This window comes from Panthera tigris, chromosome A3 (genome assembly GCF_018350195.1).
Source record: "Panthera tigris isolate Pti1 chromosome A3, P.tigris_Pti1_mat1.1, whole genome shotgun sequence".
NCBI lineage: Eukaryota > Metazoa > Chordata > Mammalia > Carnivora > Felidae > Panthera > Panthera tigris.
The window spans coordinates 53,995,783-54,012,586 of NC_056662.1; the positions used below are offsets into that span (position 1 = coordinate 53,995,783).

At 43.9% G+C, this 16,804-nt stretch overlaps 1 protein-coding gene across 6 annotated transcripts in view; it reads left to right on the forward strand.

Annotated features, from left to right (window-relative positions):
* UXS1 (UDP-glucuronate decarboxylase 1) overlaps positions 1–16,804 on the forward strand; it is a 95,731-nt gene that overhangs the window by 39,248 nt on the left and 39,679 nt on the right. For all 6 annotated transcript variants that reach the window (XM_042981060.1, XM_042981061.1, XM_015544605.2 and 3 more), the window contains one exon: positions 8,609–8,789. In XM_042981060.1, the coding sequence (XP_042836994.1) occupies positions 8,609–8,789 (181 nt within the window). The remainder of the gene's footprint in view (positions 1–8,608; positions 8,790–16,804) is intronic.

Consider the following 16,804-nt stretch of genomic DNA (forward strand, 5'->3'; position numbering starts at 1 on the left):
ATGTCTTTAGCTGGTTTTGGTACTAGGGTAATACTGACCTCATAGGATAGGTAGAGAAATGTTCCCTCCTCTTCTGTTTTTTGAGATGCTTTTGTGAATATTTGGTATTAATTCTCATTGAAGCGTTTGGTGAATTTCACCACAGAAGTTATCTGGGCTTTTTTGTTGTTAATTTTTTTTTTTTTAACATTTTTAATTCAATCTCTTTCTATAGACCTGTTCAGATTTTCCATTTTTTCTTGAGTTAGTTGTGGTTGTTTGTATCTCTTTAGAAATTACATTGCTTTAGCTGCCTACCCTAAGTGCTGTTGCTTTGTTTCACCGATTTCAAAATACTTTCTAATTTTCCTTGTAACTTTTTCTTTGATCCATTAGTTATCTAGGAGTGTGCTGTTTAAATTCTGTGTACTTGTGCATTTCTCAGATTTCTTTGTTTTTGAGATCTAATTTCACTCCATTAGAGTCAGAGAACTTACTTTGTATGATTCAAATCCTTTCCTTTTAAATTTATTGAGGCTTGTGTTATGGCCTAGAATATGGTCTGTCCTGGAGAATATTTCATGTACTCTTTTTTCTTTTTAAGATTTTATTTTTAAGTAATCTCTACACCCAACGTGGGGGCTCAAACTCACAATCCAGAGATCAAGAGTTACATGCTTTGCCCACTGAGCCAGCCCAGCGTCCCTCATATACTCTTAAAAGGACTGTTGTTATTGTTGAGTGTTCTACGGATAAAGATATCTGTTAGGTCTAGGTCTAGCAGGTTTTCAGTGTTTTTCAAGTCTTTTTATTTCCTTGCTAATCTTCTGCGTAGTTCTGTTTATTATTGGGAGTGAGGTGTTGATGCCTCCAATTATTGTTGTTAAAATCTCTATTTCTTCCTTTAATTCTTTCAACTTTTGCTTTGTATATTCTGAGTCTTTGTTGTTAGGTACGTAAGTGTTTATAATTATTACATTCACTTGATGGATTTTATCATTATAGAATGCCCCTCTGTATCTCTTAACATTTTTTGTTTTAAAGTTTATTTTGTCTGATACCATCAAAGCCACTCCAACTTTCTTATTATTTTTCTATGCTGTGTTTTGTATCTTTTTACATTCAACACATTGTATCTTTGGGTCTTCAGTGTATTCCCTTAAGACTTCATATAGTTGGATCCTGTTTTGTTTTGTTTTTCTCCCATTTGACAATCTCTGCCTTTTGGGTGTTTGCTGAATCCATTCACACTTAATGTTATTACTGACATGGTTGGAGTTACAACACATTTTCCTTTGTGTTTCTTGTATGCCTCATATCTTTGTTTCTCTCGTTTTCCATTCTTTTCTTTTGCATTAAGTAAATGTTTTCTTATGTGTAATTTGAATTTCGTTAATTATTTTTTATGTATTTTAAAAATTCATTCTGTTCCTACTTACTCTAGTGCTTACCATGTACATCTTAACTTATGATACTCTACTTCAGATTTACCCTGAGATGTAGACTTAAGATCCAGTGAGATGTCAACCTGCCACTCCTACGTAGTTTACTGCCTTTACCCCTTCTTGTGATATTATTTCTATCCATTTTATGTATTACTTCAGTTCATGTTACAAACCCCATAATACATTGTTATAATTATTTTATATTTATATAATTTTATATCTTTTAAATAAGCTGAGTGAATGAAGGAGAGTAAAGAGACATTTGCAGAATTTGTTACATTAACCTTTTAATTACCTTGTCTGGTTTCCTTCATTTGTTCCTGTGGGTTTGAGTAAACTTTTGGTGTCATTGCCTTACTGCAATACAACTTGGCTCCCACCTACCCTCTTCATTCTGTTGTCAGATAGATTTCTATATTTTACAGGGCAAGTAATACAGTAATTCATGTTATTATTTTTTACAATTGTTTTGCTGTGGTGGTGGTAAAATATACATAACACGGTTTTTCATTTTCACCATTTTTTTTTTTTTGAGAGAGAAAGCATGCTTGCAAGTGTGTGGGGGTGGGTGGGGGAGGGGCACAGAGAGAGGGAGAGAGAGAATCTTAAGCAGGCTCCACAACTGGAACAGAGCCTGTTGCGGGGCTTGATCCCATGGGCCTGCGATCATGACCCAAGCTGAAATCAAAGAGTCGGTTGCTTAACCTACTGAGCCACCCAAGGTGCCCCACATTTTAGCCATTTTAAGTATATAGTTCTGTGGCTTTAAGTGCATTCACATTGTTGTGCTGTACAATTTAGTCCTTAAATCAATTAAGAGTGGAAAGGAAAAAGTGCAATTACATTGTCTTTTATAATTACTAATTATTTGTTCCTTCCCCTTTTGTTTCCTCTGTGGGAAATGCTCTCTGGGATAATTTGCTTTCAGCCTGAAGAACATCCTTTAGTATTTCTTGAATGGCAGGGCTGCTAGCAATGAATACTCTCATTTTTTGTTTATTTATTTATTTTTATTTTTAGAAGTTTTGGTAGTACATAAAATTCTTGGCGGGCAGTTTTCTCTCTGCACATTGAATATGTTAATGACCCTACTGCTTCCTCCATTATTTGTGATGGAGAGTCAGCTGTTAATCATGTTGGGGGTTTCCTTGTACTTGAGTCCTTTCCTTTGTCTCTGTTTACTTTCCAAAGGCTGCTGTCACAGTTACAAGCTCAGTAGCTTAAAACAAGCAAAATTGAATCTCTCCCAGTAGTGGAAGCTAGAATTCTAATGTGAGGGTATTGGCAGGGCCGTGCTATCTCAGAAGTTTCTAGGAGGAAATCTGTTTTATGCCTTTCTCGTAGCTTCTGGTGTTGCTACCGTCCTTGATTCCTTGACTTGTAGATACATCTCCCCAGTCTTGGCCTCCATCATCACATGGTGCTCTCCCCGTGTGTCTCATACTGGATTCAAGGTTTACTCTACTCCAGTATGACTTTATCTCAAACTGATGACACCTGCGATCACCCGACTTCCAAATAAGGTCCTGTGCTGAGATTCCAAGAAGGATATAACTTTTGTAGGACAGTGTTTTAACCCAGTACAACTGCTTCCAAAATTTTATCTTTGTCTCTGATTTTCAGTGTTTTTAGTGTGATATGGGTTCATGCTTCATATTTGCATTTATCCTACTTGGAGTTTGTTCAGCTTCTTGAATGTATAGATTCATGTGTTTCATGGGATTGGAGAACTTTTCAGCCATTATTTCTTCAAATAATTTTTCGGTTCCTCTCTTTCTTCCTTTCTGGTGCTCCCCTTACATGGCTGTTGGTGAGCTTATTGGCGTCTCAGACTGGTATGAGGCTATTCACTTTCCTTTCGTTTTTCTCTCTGCTCTTCAGGTTGCATAAACTCTCTTGATGTATCTTCAGGTTTGCTGATTCTTTCTTCTGCCAGATCCGGTCAGTTGTTGAATCTCTCTAGTGAGTTGTCCTATATTTGTCAACCCCCAAATTTCCATTTGTTTCTATTTTATAATTTTTCCCTTTTTAGTCTTTATTTACTTCTTAAAGCATGGTTTCCTCCCATTCTGTGAACTTATTTATAATGGCTGACTTGAAGACTCTGGTAAACGTGGTAGCTGGGCCCGCGCACGGATGGGCCTGGTGGTGTTCCCTATGTCCGGGTCACACATTCCTGTTTCTTTGCCAGTCTCAACATTTTCTATAGAAACCTGGGTATTTTAGGTAGTATATTGTAGCAACTCTGGATACTGTTCTCCCCTTTCCCTAAGCCTTGTTTCATGTTTGCCTGTTTGTTTATCTGTTGAGTATCTTGGCTGGTCTCTTTCAGTGATGTGCATTCCCTGGAGGGTGAAGCTCTGACGGGCACTGCTCAGAGGCTGCAGGCTTGGGGATGGACACAGTCACCCTGGGATGGCAGTGGTTCTAGCAGGGCTCTTGGTGACCATCTTTTAGCTTGATTTCTCTGTTAAGCTGTCTGCCTTGTGTGGTATCCACACCAACTTTTAGGCTCCAGTAATCTCTAGTTGAGCAAACTATGCTTTAATCAGTGCTTTGTGTTATAAATCGTTCCTCAGTCGGATCCAGTTAAATTCTGACCCCTTTGCAGAGGTAGATTTTTAGGTCGATTGTTAAGCCCGGGAGGGCTCTTAGGTGTGTCTTTCCCTGGTTCTCTGTACTAAACTGGCCAGCCTGTGCTCAAGCTTGTTGTTCTCAGAGAGCTACCAGGCTCCTTTCTGTTGCTTACCACTTCAAATCTCCATTCATTATGCTTGAGATCACCTTTATGCTTGAACTTTCCCACGTTGTCTTTCAAACTTAGTTTATACCTCCGTGGGAGCTTTGGAGCTCTGTGTTTTTAGTGACTGCCTCTGTCCCCGGGGGAAAATCTCTGAGTCACTGCTGTGGAACTGGAGGAGGGAGTGACATTCCTGCTTACAAGCAGGGGGCAGGCAGGAGCAGTACCCCTGGTCTTCTTGCCTGGCCTCTCTGGACATGGAATCCACTCCTTGACTGAGCTTGGGCAAGGGTGACCATGGTCCCATTATTCATCCGTTCACCGCCTGCCCTGCCTGGGGTGGGTAGAGCTTCTGCCCTGTGAGTGGGAGCTGGAGGAGGAAGGTCTTAACCACTTGGCTCACACCTTAGGAATTTAGCCTGTGCAGCTCACAGCTGGAGGGAATCAGAAAGGCCTGAGCCCTGCCCTTCCTGGTGAGATACCATGATCTTTTGACTGCTAGCTCCATTGTTTTGGCCACACCTAACACTCACCCACTCTGAACTCTGGGCTTGTAGGGTGGAAGGAGGGAGTGGTCCATGGCTCAAGTGTCACAGATTCTCACTGTTCTTACTGAATTTTTGTAGATTTTCTTGAATAAGCGTTTCTTCATCTGCTATATGTATACCCTTAGGACAATTTCCAAAGACTTTAACTGGTTAGGTTTTTGAATTGATCCTCCCTAGTTATGGTTTTGCTGAGGGACAGGTCTGTGGAGCACCTCACAGTGCCATTCTGCAGGAAATGCTTTATCTGTGACCTTGATATATAAGTGGTTGGTGCACAAGCTTTTCTGTTCTTTTACCCGTTGTTTGGGCTGTAGGACTACTTGTCCCAAACAGCCAAGTAATACTCCTAAATCATTGTTAAACTACTTATACCACGTAATCGCCTTTCTCTTCTGGAAGTTATAGAAGACCGTGCCTTTTTAGATGGTTTACATAAATCTCACCCTGAGCAGACTCTAAAGTCTATTATACTTGTACACCCATCTTTTTGGGTTATTTCTATCGTATCAAAAACGTGTAGGCATTTAAGCATGACTTGAGAAGTACATCCATGTCTTCAGCAGCAGAGAAAAGTTAATTTTTCTGATCTCTCTGCTACCACATGTCAGAGCGATCAGAATGTTTATTACCATACACTAGTATATGAACCTTGCACAGCCTTGCAAGGGTTATTATTATTTCCACGTGAGACGATCTCCCTGCTGATGCTGGGAGCCACTTTACATGTAGCCACAATAAATGGACTGAGTGTTCTTCACTCATCTGCTGGCTCATAGGTTAAGCCACATTTCAGAGTCATCTGGTGCCATGTTGTTGCTAAAACCCAAAGCCTTTTCAGTGATTGTTGGAGCCTTAGCACAGAGAAGAGGTTTGTTCAGAAAGGCATTCTTCTTGCTGACTTACTGAGCAGCATGAGTTTGAATGCCACCCTTGAACAGGACCACTTTTCACTGCCTGTGAGCTCCCACCAGCGCAGAAGTACAAGCAGTGGAGATGAGCTGCTAACTGCAGAGCCCTGCAAAGCTGCGTGGAGCACAGTCAATTTCAGCGTAAGAGGTCTCCTGTCCTTTCTTCCTACTGTCTTCTTCGATGTTACCTCCTAGTTATTGGGAGGGTAGGCCAGGTTTGGTAGTTAGTTTTCCTGAGGAAGCTTGTAAGTGACGGGCTTCTGCCAGTCTTGTTTCTGTTTGAAATGCTTGCCGAATGGACTGAAATTGATTAGGGAGAGCCAGCTATGTTACATAAATCTTTAAGTATTTTCTATAGAAAGGAATTCTTCAAGAAAAAACAGTTCAAATGCATTTTAAGGAGGGCTAAGGTGCTTCCAGCAATTTTATGTCACCACTAAAACTAGTAAAATGTTGGAGGCAATTGTGTATAATTTAGTACACCGCATTTCTGCTTAGCTGAGTCGTCGCTAGGTCATTTTAGATGCGGAGGTAAAGTTAGCATGCTACAGAACGTCTTAGTTTAAGAAACATTTGTGTATGGATATAGAGTTACATTAAAAGAGGTTAAATTTCTTTTTAAAAAGATGTAATTTTTCTGATTTATGAACTTAAGTGGGAAGCTTGGGAAAATGCAATGAAATGAAGGCAAAATAAAATGGATTTTCATCCCCTGAGTTAAGCACATATAGTGAGCGAGAGTTGAAATTTAGTTATCTTTCCCCAAAATTCTCTTTTCAAATCATTGTTCAGGTATACAGGTGAAATACAGGGGTGCTGAAGATAAAACATGAACTAGAAAAATCTACAGGTAGTGGAGAGAATATGAAATTAGGAAGGCTGGGCTTATTCTGTCATTACTGATGACCTGGGGACCTTGGTCAGAAATTCAGTTCCTCTGGGTGTTTGTTTCTTACCTCAGAAGCAGAAAGGATTTAGGAAGTGGTGCTCTCCATTAAGAATGAATGCAGCTGTGGGGCGGCTGGGTGGCTCAGTCAGTGAAATGTCCAACTTCGGCTCAGGTCAGGATCTTGCAGTCCATGGGTTTGAGTCCCACATTAGGCTCTGTGCTGACAGCTCAGAGCCTGGAGCCTGTTTCGGATTCTGTGTCTCCCTCTCTCTCTGCCCCTCCCCTGCTTGTGTTCTGTCTCTCTCTTTCTCTCAAAAGTAAATAAACATAAATTTTGTTTTTTTTAAATGAATGCAGCTGATTGAAAGCTATTCAGCATCAGGATTTTTCAACCATCCACATTCTCAACCATCATACAGCTGACCCTTGAGCAACTCAGGGCCGAGAGGGGCCGACCATCCACCCCCGACACCCCCACAGGCTGTCAAAAATCCACATGTGACTTTTGACTCCTTTTGCTTGCTGTTGACTGGAAGCCTTTCCATAACATAAACAGTCGATTAACACTTATCCTGCGTGTTATGTGTATTATGTATTTTGTTTTTAAAACAAACTAGGGAAAACAGAATGTTATTAAGAACATCATAAGGAAGAGAAAATACACTCATAGTACTGTACTGTATTTATCAAACAAATCTGTATACAAGTAGACCCGTGCACTTCACACCCTAGTTGTTCAGGGGTCAGCTGTGTCTGTGATTTTCATCAGAGCAAGTGTAAATGTCTGGTTGGTGCTGGTGGCTGGCATTTCTCCCCTGCACTGTCTCCCAAATCTACCTTCTTCACCCCGGGCAGCTTTGCCCTCACCCGTGGTCAGCATTGGAATTACGTGTCAGATCACAGAGGGCTTTGTTGCAAACTAAATGGTTTAAAACCATAGGCCTAGGGGCTTTTGGGCTTTTTTCAGTGAGAGAATTGGTGGGTTTTTTCCTTCTGTTAATTCTTTCCGTTGGGAACAGAGAAGGCAGGGCGGAGGACAGAACACGGCAGAGAAGATAGTTTGACTTCACGAGTCTGCTTTCTGAGTTTGTTCTTTCTACTCTTTCCTCAAAATACAGTACGTGCTCTATCTGGCTCCTCCACTTACCCCATTGAATTTGAATAAAGTATCTATGACCTCAAGCTGTGTTTTTCAATCGCGATTGCCTCTTCCGGTTTTGGCAGGATGGCATTGCTGGCCCCCTGCCCCCCACAGCTGCATCGTGTCCCTGTAGGCCCATTGGTGGACCCCACGCAGTGTTTGTGCTCCTGCTCAGACATTGACCGAACAGTGGACCTCAATCACTTAGGGTTTAGGTCTGAAGACAGTAGCTATTGCTTATTCATTTGTTCTCATAAGCAGTTGGGAAGATGATAGTTTTTTTTTAATGAGTTTTTTGTGTCCAGTTTAAAAGCCACAGAGGTGCCTGGGTGGCTCAGTCAAGCATCTGATAACTCTTGATTTTAGCTCAGGTCATGATCTCATGGTTCGTGAGATCAAGCCCCGTGTTGGGCTCTGTGCTGACAGTGCAGACCCTGCTTGGGATTCTCTCTCTCCCTCCCTCTCTCTCTGCCCCTCTCCTCACTCTCTCTCTCAAAATAAATAAACATTTAAAAAAAAAACAACACAACATATATCATTTGGTAGCTCACCAAATCTCTGCATGTTCTAATCACTTTTTAAAACATTCTGAAACTCTGCAGGAGTGTTAGAATTACACAAGTGATGTTCAGTGTCCCATCCGGCATAAAATAAGAACCTTGTAATGTGAAATTCTCTGTCAGAGGGGACATTTGGAAACTTGTAGCTGCTTTTCTGTACTGATACTTACTGGGTGGTAGCTTAAGTTTTTAGGCTGCTTAGAAATCGACAGTAGTATGACGACTTGTTCTGGAGGAAGAGAGAGGACGCTGCCCTGAAACCATTAGTGTCCTCCTTCCTTGCTCTCCTCCCAAGTGTTAAGTTGTGGCTGCACCAAAGGCATATCCCCTTGAAGCTGGTTGTCACCGTGTCCTCTTGTGCTTTCTCTGGGGACCTTGGGCACCCCGTCCTGGTGCAGATAACCGGAGGAGCGGGGTTCGTGGGCTCCCACCTCACGGACAAGCTCATGATGGATGGCCACGAGGTGACTGTGGTGGACAACTTCTTCACTGGCAGGAAGAGGAATGTGGAGCACTGGATCGGCCACGAGAACTTCGAGCTGATTAACCACGACGTGGTGGAGCCACTCTACATCGAAGGTGAGCGAAAGCGCACATCAACAGCGCGGTGAGCGTGGTGGGGCTGCTCCCCAGAGCAGCCAACCGGCCTGGCCACAGTGAGTTTGGGCTCTGCCTTCTTTCTGAAGCAGTCTCACCAGGTACAAGGCACTATCCTAGTTTCTGCGATGAGAGAACAGTTACGGCAGCGTGGATATTTGACTTCGCCGTTCCGAGCACCCCTGGCTTTGGGCAAAGCGGTCCTTTCAAGGAGGGCTTGTGTAGTGCACAGTCCTCCCCACTGCACGGCAGGTCCGGTGGCTGTCACTCGTGTGACAGTACTCGTAGCTTCATGCGGGGCACCGGCTGGTGTGGAATGTGGCACTAGTAGTGAAATTCCACATCTAACTTTGCCACTCCACAGACTTTGCGGGTTTGGGCACTGCAGTGGGCCGGATGGATCCCCCAAACATATGGCTTAACCCCTGGAACCTGTGAGTGTGGTCTTATGTCGGGGAAAGATGTTTGGTGACATAATCAAGTTAAGGATCTCAAGATGAGCTCAGCCTGGATTACCCGGGTGGGCCATATGGAAATATACGTGTGGAAGTGCCATTGGAAAATGGCAAGTGCCTTTATAGGAGACAGAATGGACAAGACACAGACGCATGGGGAGAAGAGCAGGTCCATGAAGACCAAGGCAGAGATTGAAGCCATGCAGCCCCAGGCTGAGGACCACCTCAAAGGCAAGGAGGGATTCTCTCCTAGAACCTTTGGGGAAAGTGTGGCCTTGCCAACACCTTGTTTTCTAGATCTGTGGGAAAAGAAATTTCTGGTGTTTCGGTTCACCTGGTGCATGGTACTTCAGTTACAACAACGGCCACAGGAGGCTGATATGGGGGGCCTCCGGTAGACATTTTTCGAGATTGTCTGAGGTGTACTGAAGAGAACCTCCAGCAGGTGCTTGGCTAGCAGACCTCCTAGGATCAGCAGACCTGCTGTTAATTCTCATTTAAATCCGACCGGAGCCCTGAGAGGTAAGTGGTGTCATCCCGTTTTGATTATTTATGGAAAACCGGAATCGGGTCGTGGCCTGCCCAAAGCCATAGGGCTATTAGTGGTAGAGCCAGAATTCAGCCTTGGGTTTCAGGCTCCAAAGCTCGTTCGTCACCCGCCCCTCCTCCTCCTACGGGTAGTGTAGCGTTCTACTTTTCAGTATTACCATGTCGGGGACATTTTCCTGCGTCTGCATAATGCAAAATATCTTGGAGAGCCAGTGTAACTGTGCAGTATCATTGTATGGGGACACCGTGCTTTATTCACTCCTGCCCTTAAAGTTCTCCAGGATTTCATTTATAACTGTCTTTGTCTGAACTTTATTTCCTTAATCAAGTGTTCAAATATTAATTACGCCAAATGCTGATCCGTTTCCTTCATTGTTTGTTGGGGTCTGTGTCACTAATGCATGAGTGGCGTTCAGCATTAGCTTCCAAAACTGCTAACAAGATGGTTTGCTAATTTGGTAGAAAAACCCACGACTTCCTGGTGACAGAAGAAAAAAAAGTTAGATTTTCTAACATGTTAATTCAGAAAAGAAATCTAAACAGTTTATTTTGCTTTTTTAAAAAAAGTTTGTTTTTTATGTGAGTTCATAATAAGGATGTTAATCATCCGGTATATACTTAACACCTGCCCTTCTTCCCAAATCTGGCTTTTGCCTTTAATTTTTGTAATTCTAGGCTCATCTGTTTATTTCCCTCTTTGCTATTCTTTTTATGCTTATAAGAGTCCCAAGAACAGAGAAATATTTAGCCATGGCGTTTTTGGTTTGTGTGATATTTTTGTTTCTTTTTAAACATTTAATTATTTAATCTATCTGGGATTATTTGGGGGTTAGGCTATAATTTGTAAAGCGAACCAGATGATTTAGGTAACAGATAAATTGGCTGACTTTCCCCCTGGACTTGACCATGGGTTTGCTCTGAGGGTTAACTGAGGTCATGCATGTGATAGGCAGAATTGCCAAGTGCAGGAGTCAACACGCTGCAGTGAAAGGCCCTGCTCTTGGCATTGAGGCCATGAATCAGCTGGCTGTAAGATAGTGAGATTACCTGGGATTATGTGGGTGGACCCGCATAATCACATGAGTTCTTAAAAGCAGCAGCAGCAGGCGGAGAAGCCAGCTGGGGAGATCTGGTAGAAGGGATGCCTCAGAGAGACAGGCAGTAGAGAAATTCGGAAGATTCAAGGTATGAGGAGGACTTGACCCACCGCTTCTGGCTTCAAAAGCGGCCGTTGTGAGCCAGGGCCCACGGGCAGTCTCTGGGAGCTCCCAGTCGACAGCCATCAGGGAGATGGGGACCTCAGTGCTGCAGCCTCGTGGAACTGAGTTTTGCCAACACCTCGAATCACCCTCTGATGGCAGGAATGCAGCCCTCCCTGCTGATACCCTGATTTCAGCCTGTGCGGGCAGAGCAGAGAACCAGCTGAGCCACACAGTGCCTGGCTTCTGACCTGCAGACCCAGTAGATGATAAATGGATATTTTTGTAGCCTCTAAGCCTGTTAGGGCATCAGTAGAAAACCACAGGGCTTGGCACAAGGTCTGGCCCACAGTAAGTGCTCCCCAAATAGTAGCTATTATTATTATTATTACTCTTTTCCCTTTTTGCACATGCGAGTAAACATTTGTGAAATGTAACTACTGATTACATAATTTGAGTACTACGGAGAAACCAAAACTTAGTAAAAATGGTATGTTGGTAAGTAAATTACTTGCTTTGCCTCTGGGCTTTGACACCAAAACTATCCGAGGCCACATCTGCTTCTGGAAGTAGACTCTGTGTGGAGAACACACACGTGAACTCACGACGTGGGCTCACGAGAAGGGTTGACATTTTCTGTCCTTTGCTGGCCGTGGGAGTGGCACCAGTGTGGCAGAACAGAAGACGTTTCTCCACCTCCGTAGTCCAAGCCCGTGTTTCACTTTCTCCAGCTTTAGCGTGAGTCTTCCATGCCCGTGACAGTCTGCCCACCCCTGCCCCGATCACCCCATCTCACTGCTTCTACCCCCACAGTGCCCACCTGAATCCAAGCCCCTTATGGGAAGATGGGCATTGTTCAATCCTGCGTGTGGGTACGGTTGTGTGTTTCAGAGGGAATAATCCTTCCCCGCCTTAAATCAGATACAGCATGAATTTAACCGGATGAACTTAGTTTGATTTGCCTCCTTTCCTCGGTGTTGCATTCACACAAAGGAGGACATAAGTTAGGGCACCCTTGAGTGCCCCATCATTGCCTCATGCTTCTAGTACCTGCTATAGTTCACTTAGACTTCTCTTTAGATTTTCCTCAGATTGAATTTCACAGCCTGTACTCACCTGAAGCGGTGTTACCATTGGTGTAGTGTGTATGCAGATGTTTTTTTTTTTTTTAATTTATTTATTTATTTTGAGAGAGACAGAGACAGCACTAGTGAGAGAGGGGCAGAAAGTGAGGGAGAGAATCCCAAGCTGGCAACGCAGAGCCTGATTGGGGGCTTGAACTCAGGAAACCAAGAGAGATCATGAAATCATGACCTGAGCCAAAACCAAGAGTCGGATGCTTAACTGACTGAGCCACCCAGGTGCCCCAATGTACGCTGTTCTTTTAGCAGTGATGAACGAGTTAATATGCCCTGTTGATGTCATAAATTATTCTCCTCCTTTGCGCGGTAGAGTGTATTACAAAGTATGTACACCCAGCATTTAATACGTAACTATTTTTTCATACCTTTTTCCTAATAAAAGAAATTCCAGTTGATCTGAAATTTACACCATAGCAGTAACGCTCTTCAGCTTCCAAAAGTATTACATGGGATTTGTTTTGGTTTGTTTCTCTGGAGCTGGCAAAATTTTGGACTATAATGGGTGTCACACAGAGGTGTCACTTAATTTGGCAGTGTCCTAGCGGAGCTTCATTGGTTTCCCTTCGGCACAGGTTTCCTCCTCTTGTTATTTTCAAAGTATAACCATTATGTTTCAGAAGCAGGGGCATTAGCCATGTAACTGTTGTGGGAAAGTAACTGTCATCTGGACTCAGATTGTGGTGGTGGAATTGGGAAGGAAGAAAGTGATTGCTACACACGCGGGGTGTGCACGTCAGGGCTGGGAATGGGGTACCACAGAATCTGGGGACCGCTATGTGGTCATTAACCGTAAAACTGACTTAGACCAGAGGTGCTGTTGTCACAGGAGTTATGTTAGAGGCCTCTGCATTGTCTGGGCTGCGCTGTAGAGAAGAGATAGCGCTTCTTTGGAAGGAATTGTAATACTCACTGAAATAACTTGATCTGGTTTTATATTGCTTGAAAAGAACTCTGGATTTTACCAGATGTTACCATTTAAGTTTCAGAAGGTGAATCTGTATTGAGCTCTGGAAGGAGCAAAGTTAATTCTTCTTCCAGCCCATCTATTTAGGACATGGGGAAGTTTCGGAGAAGCGAGAGTTGGTGGGTAGCAGGTTGTGTTTGGGTTTTGCGAGGGAGATGCCAGGCCATGGAGATGGTGAAAATGAGGTGCAGCGTTGGGACAGCCCCCTCGTTCCAGCCTGGAGGCCTGCTGGGCAGGTGTTGGCCACGGGTGGGCTCAGTGAGAAGGGAAGATGTCTAGAGAAAGAACGTTGTGACCGTTCAGGCAAGGATTAAAGACACACAGGAAACCGAGCACTGACCCTGGAGGGTTTTCAGAATGGAGCAGACACTGCTGAAGGAGGATGGAGGTATAGATGGTCCCCGATTTAATGATGGTCCACTTAAAGATTTTCCATCTCTACGATGGTGTGGTCACAGTACACATCCAGTGGAAACCATGCTTCAGAGTTTTAATCTGGATCTTTTCCCGGGCTGAGGACATGCAGTCCTGTCTTCTTGTGATGCCGGGCAGTGGCAGTGGCCACAGCTCCTAGTCAGCCAGTGATCGCGAGAGTCAGCAGCTGGTACACTGACAACCACTCTCTGCTTTTGCTTGCAGTACGGTATTCGACAAGGTACAGGAAATATTCAATGCTTTTTACAAAGTAGGCTTTGCCCAACTGTGGGCTAATGTAAGCGTTCTAAGCATGTGTGCGGTAGGCTAGACTAAGCTGTGTGTTCAGGAGGTTATTTTATTAGCACTTCCCCATCATGTGAATTTCACATAGTTTTATTGGTGTTGTCTCGGGTGTCTGCAAGTTTGCAAGTATGGGGCCATTATGAACCTTGCTTGAGAAAGCCGCCCCGTATACACATCGAAGTCACTGTTGTCATTGTCTTAGACTCATGTCCAGGCTCCTGATGTATATATAGCCTGGGCCCCTCCCAAAAGCTGTTCCAGTTTACTTGTCCGCCATCTGTACAAGCAGCAACCTTGAGACCAACATTTCTGTAGAGGACAGAAAACGACAGAGACGTCCATTGCGTCATGGGAAGCCCGGTCCTGGAACATGCAGTACCTGAGTAAGAGGTCCAGAACAATGAAAGCAGAAAATAACAATTGCAAACACTTAATGAATACTCACTGTGTTCCAGGCACTATTCTAATCACTGTGTATAATGAACAGATTTCATTCTTTCAACATATGGGTGAGGTAGGCATTTATTATCCTCATGTGCAGGTGAGGGAACCAGTGCGTGGAGCCCTATTACCCACCTTGTACCCAGGTGTGGAGATCCTGTGCAGGGCCAGGAGAGGTGGGCACCAAGACAGGGAGGACAGGAGAGGCTGGACTGTCACACCCAGATCCCCCAGAATTGTTCAAGAAAGATGGATAGAAACTGTGTTTGCCAAGGACACTGGGTCCATGTTGACGTAGGTATTTGAGAGTGCTGTTCTGATGAGAATATTTTTGTTGAATTATAATTTAGAAAATTTTTTCTCTCTTTCAGTGTTTGTTGCAAATGTTAACATAAAATGTAGAGGCTGCAGATCCGAGATCCCCCGCTTTGTTCAGCTTGGAGCCATGGGGAAATCCTGCAGTGAATCTCTGGCATCATAGGTGCTTTCTCACCATGGTGTTATCACAGTGACCCCCTGGCACTTGGAGGAGATTCCAGGGGAGGTGCGGGTGGCTGCCAGCTGCAGGAAATTGACAGGCAGCAGCACTGACCATAACTTTGGGTCCTGGGGCTGAGCCAGACCTCTGGCATGCACAGTCTTCCCTTCGTATTAAGTCAATATTATTTGATATGAAATGAAGGCAAAATCCCACTGTTTGAGTTCTTTGTGCCAAGAGAAATTTGGTCTTTACACTGAAACGTTATGTATCTTCTTAAATCCTGTTTTCCATCGTAAATACTGGTGTTGGGGGACAAGGGTTAGGCCTCGCGTTGTTCCATGTTGCAGAGAGGGACACCTTGTGTAGTATTTGTGGCAGGGCTCCAGCCTGGACTGCAGGGAAAGAAAACGTGTAAGGAGTATCTTTATGTCGGGGTTCTGCTGTATGCTAAATAATCCCACAAGTTCACAGCAAGAATCAACCTTTTGTTTTATTTTGTAGTTTCTCCAAAGCTGTAGGGTGCAACTCCTTACCAGTTAAGTAAGGTGTGGCTCTGGCACAGGGAGGCGGTTGGACTGGGCTATGCTAGGAAGTTGTGCCAAAAAAAAACAAATAAATAATAAATAAATCACCAGGAGATGTAAACATTCAGTAGGCTTTTATGTGGATTTCGCCTTTGGTAGGAGAGCACGCTCGTTTTTTTTCATGGAACCTGAACAATTTGGGGTTTCTCAGGAGTCATTCAATTTCTACACCTTATTCCTTCTATATTTGTATATCATCTGTGTGGACTGCAGGCACAGTGAAATTCATCTTGAAAACATATAAAACGTTCGTTGTGGTGCGTGTAGTTGCAGTATTATTTTCAGAATCCGTGGTGGGGCCGAACGAGCCTCTGCCATACCCTCCCCTGGCCCATCCTCTTCCCAGCATGAAAATAATGTCCTGTGTTTTGGCAGGCATACTGTTTTGGACCTATTTAAGGAAATTCTGTGAAAAAGGAAAATACTGGCTTGCTTTACTGTTTCCCTTTCTTGATCATTAATTTGAGCTAATCTTTTAGGGCTCATTTCTCAGGCTCCTATTTTTCTCTCCATGATTACAGCACATGGCCCTGGAAAACGTGACAGGGTCGCAGGATGGTCACGTGGTGGTCAAGTCCAGAGGCACAGCTCCAGCAAATGAGAGGGCATGCCTTTCTACTTGTTTCTTCCTCTCCCTCCCCTGAACTTAGATTTTTGAATGCCACGCTCATTTTTGGTGTACTTTTTGATAAGGCAGTTGACATTTTTTTGAGGGCTTTTCTCCCCCTCTGGGATGTGAGGGTTAACTTTACTGTTCTGTTATTATTAATATTACTTAGTACTTTCGTAGCACCTCTCATTCCGATTATTTATGTTATGCGTGTTCTAAAGTCCCCCCCCCCCCCCCCCCCCCTTGCTCTCCTCTTTGTAATTCCTTACCCGGATAATTAGTCAACAGCCTCCATCGTGTGGTCTTTTTTAGGACCGGAACCAGAGTTACTGTCATTAATGCTGTAGGCAGAACACGTTCTCATGGGAAGGAGGGGCTGTTGGAAATGATTTTCATAGGATTTCAGGTTCTTCTTCAGTGCATCAGTGTTGCTACTTAGGCGTCATGACATAGTTTTTATAGGGCATACCTTACTTACTAGCCTTTCCAAGGGGTAACAGAGGCTGCACTCAGGCTGAGCTAGCAGATGGAATAGTCTTTTGAATGAAAAGGCCCCAGTCTATGGCTCGTCTCTTCACTCAGCTAACTTTTAGTGAGCACCGTTCCCAAATTGGCCCCGGCCAAGGCGCCATGTAGGGGAATTTATTTCCCGTGGCAGATTCCTAGGCCTGTCTAGCCATTCTGATGGCATTAGGTCTGCCCAGGAATCTTCCTTCATGTGTGCTCATAGGTAACAAGGGCGGCCCCCCTGCTGCAGAGAGCAAAGCTGTGTGGAGATCTAAGGAGGAAAAAGGATTGCTTCGTGTGCTCAGTGAGCTTTTCATCTGGTGAACAGGATGTGTAGGAAGCACT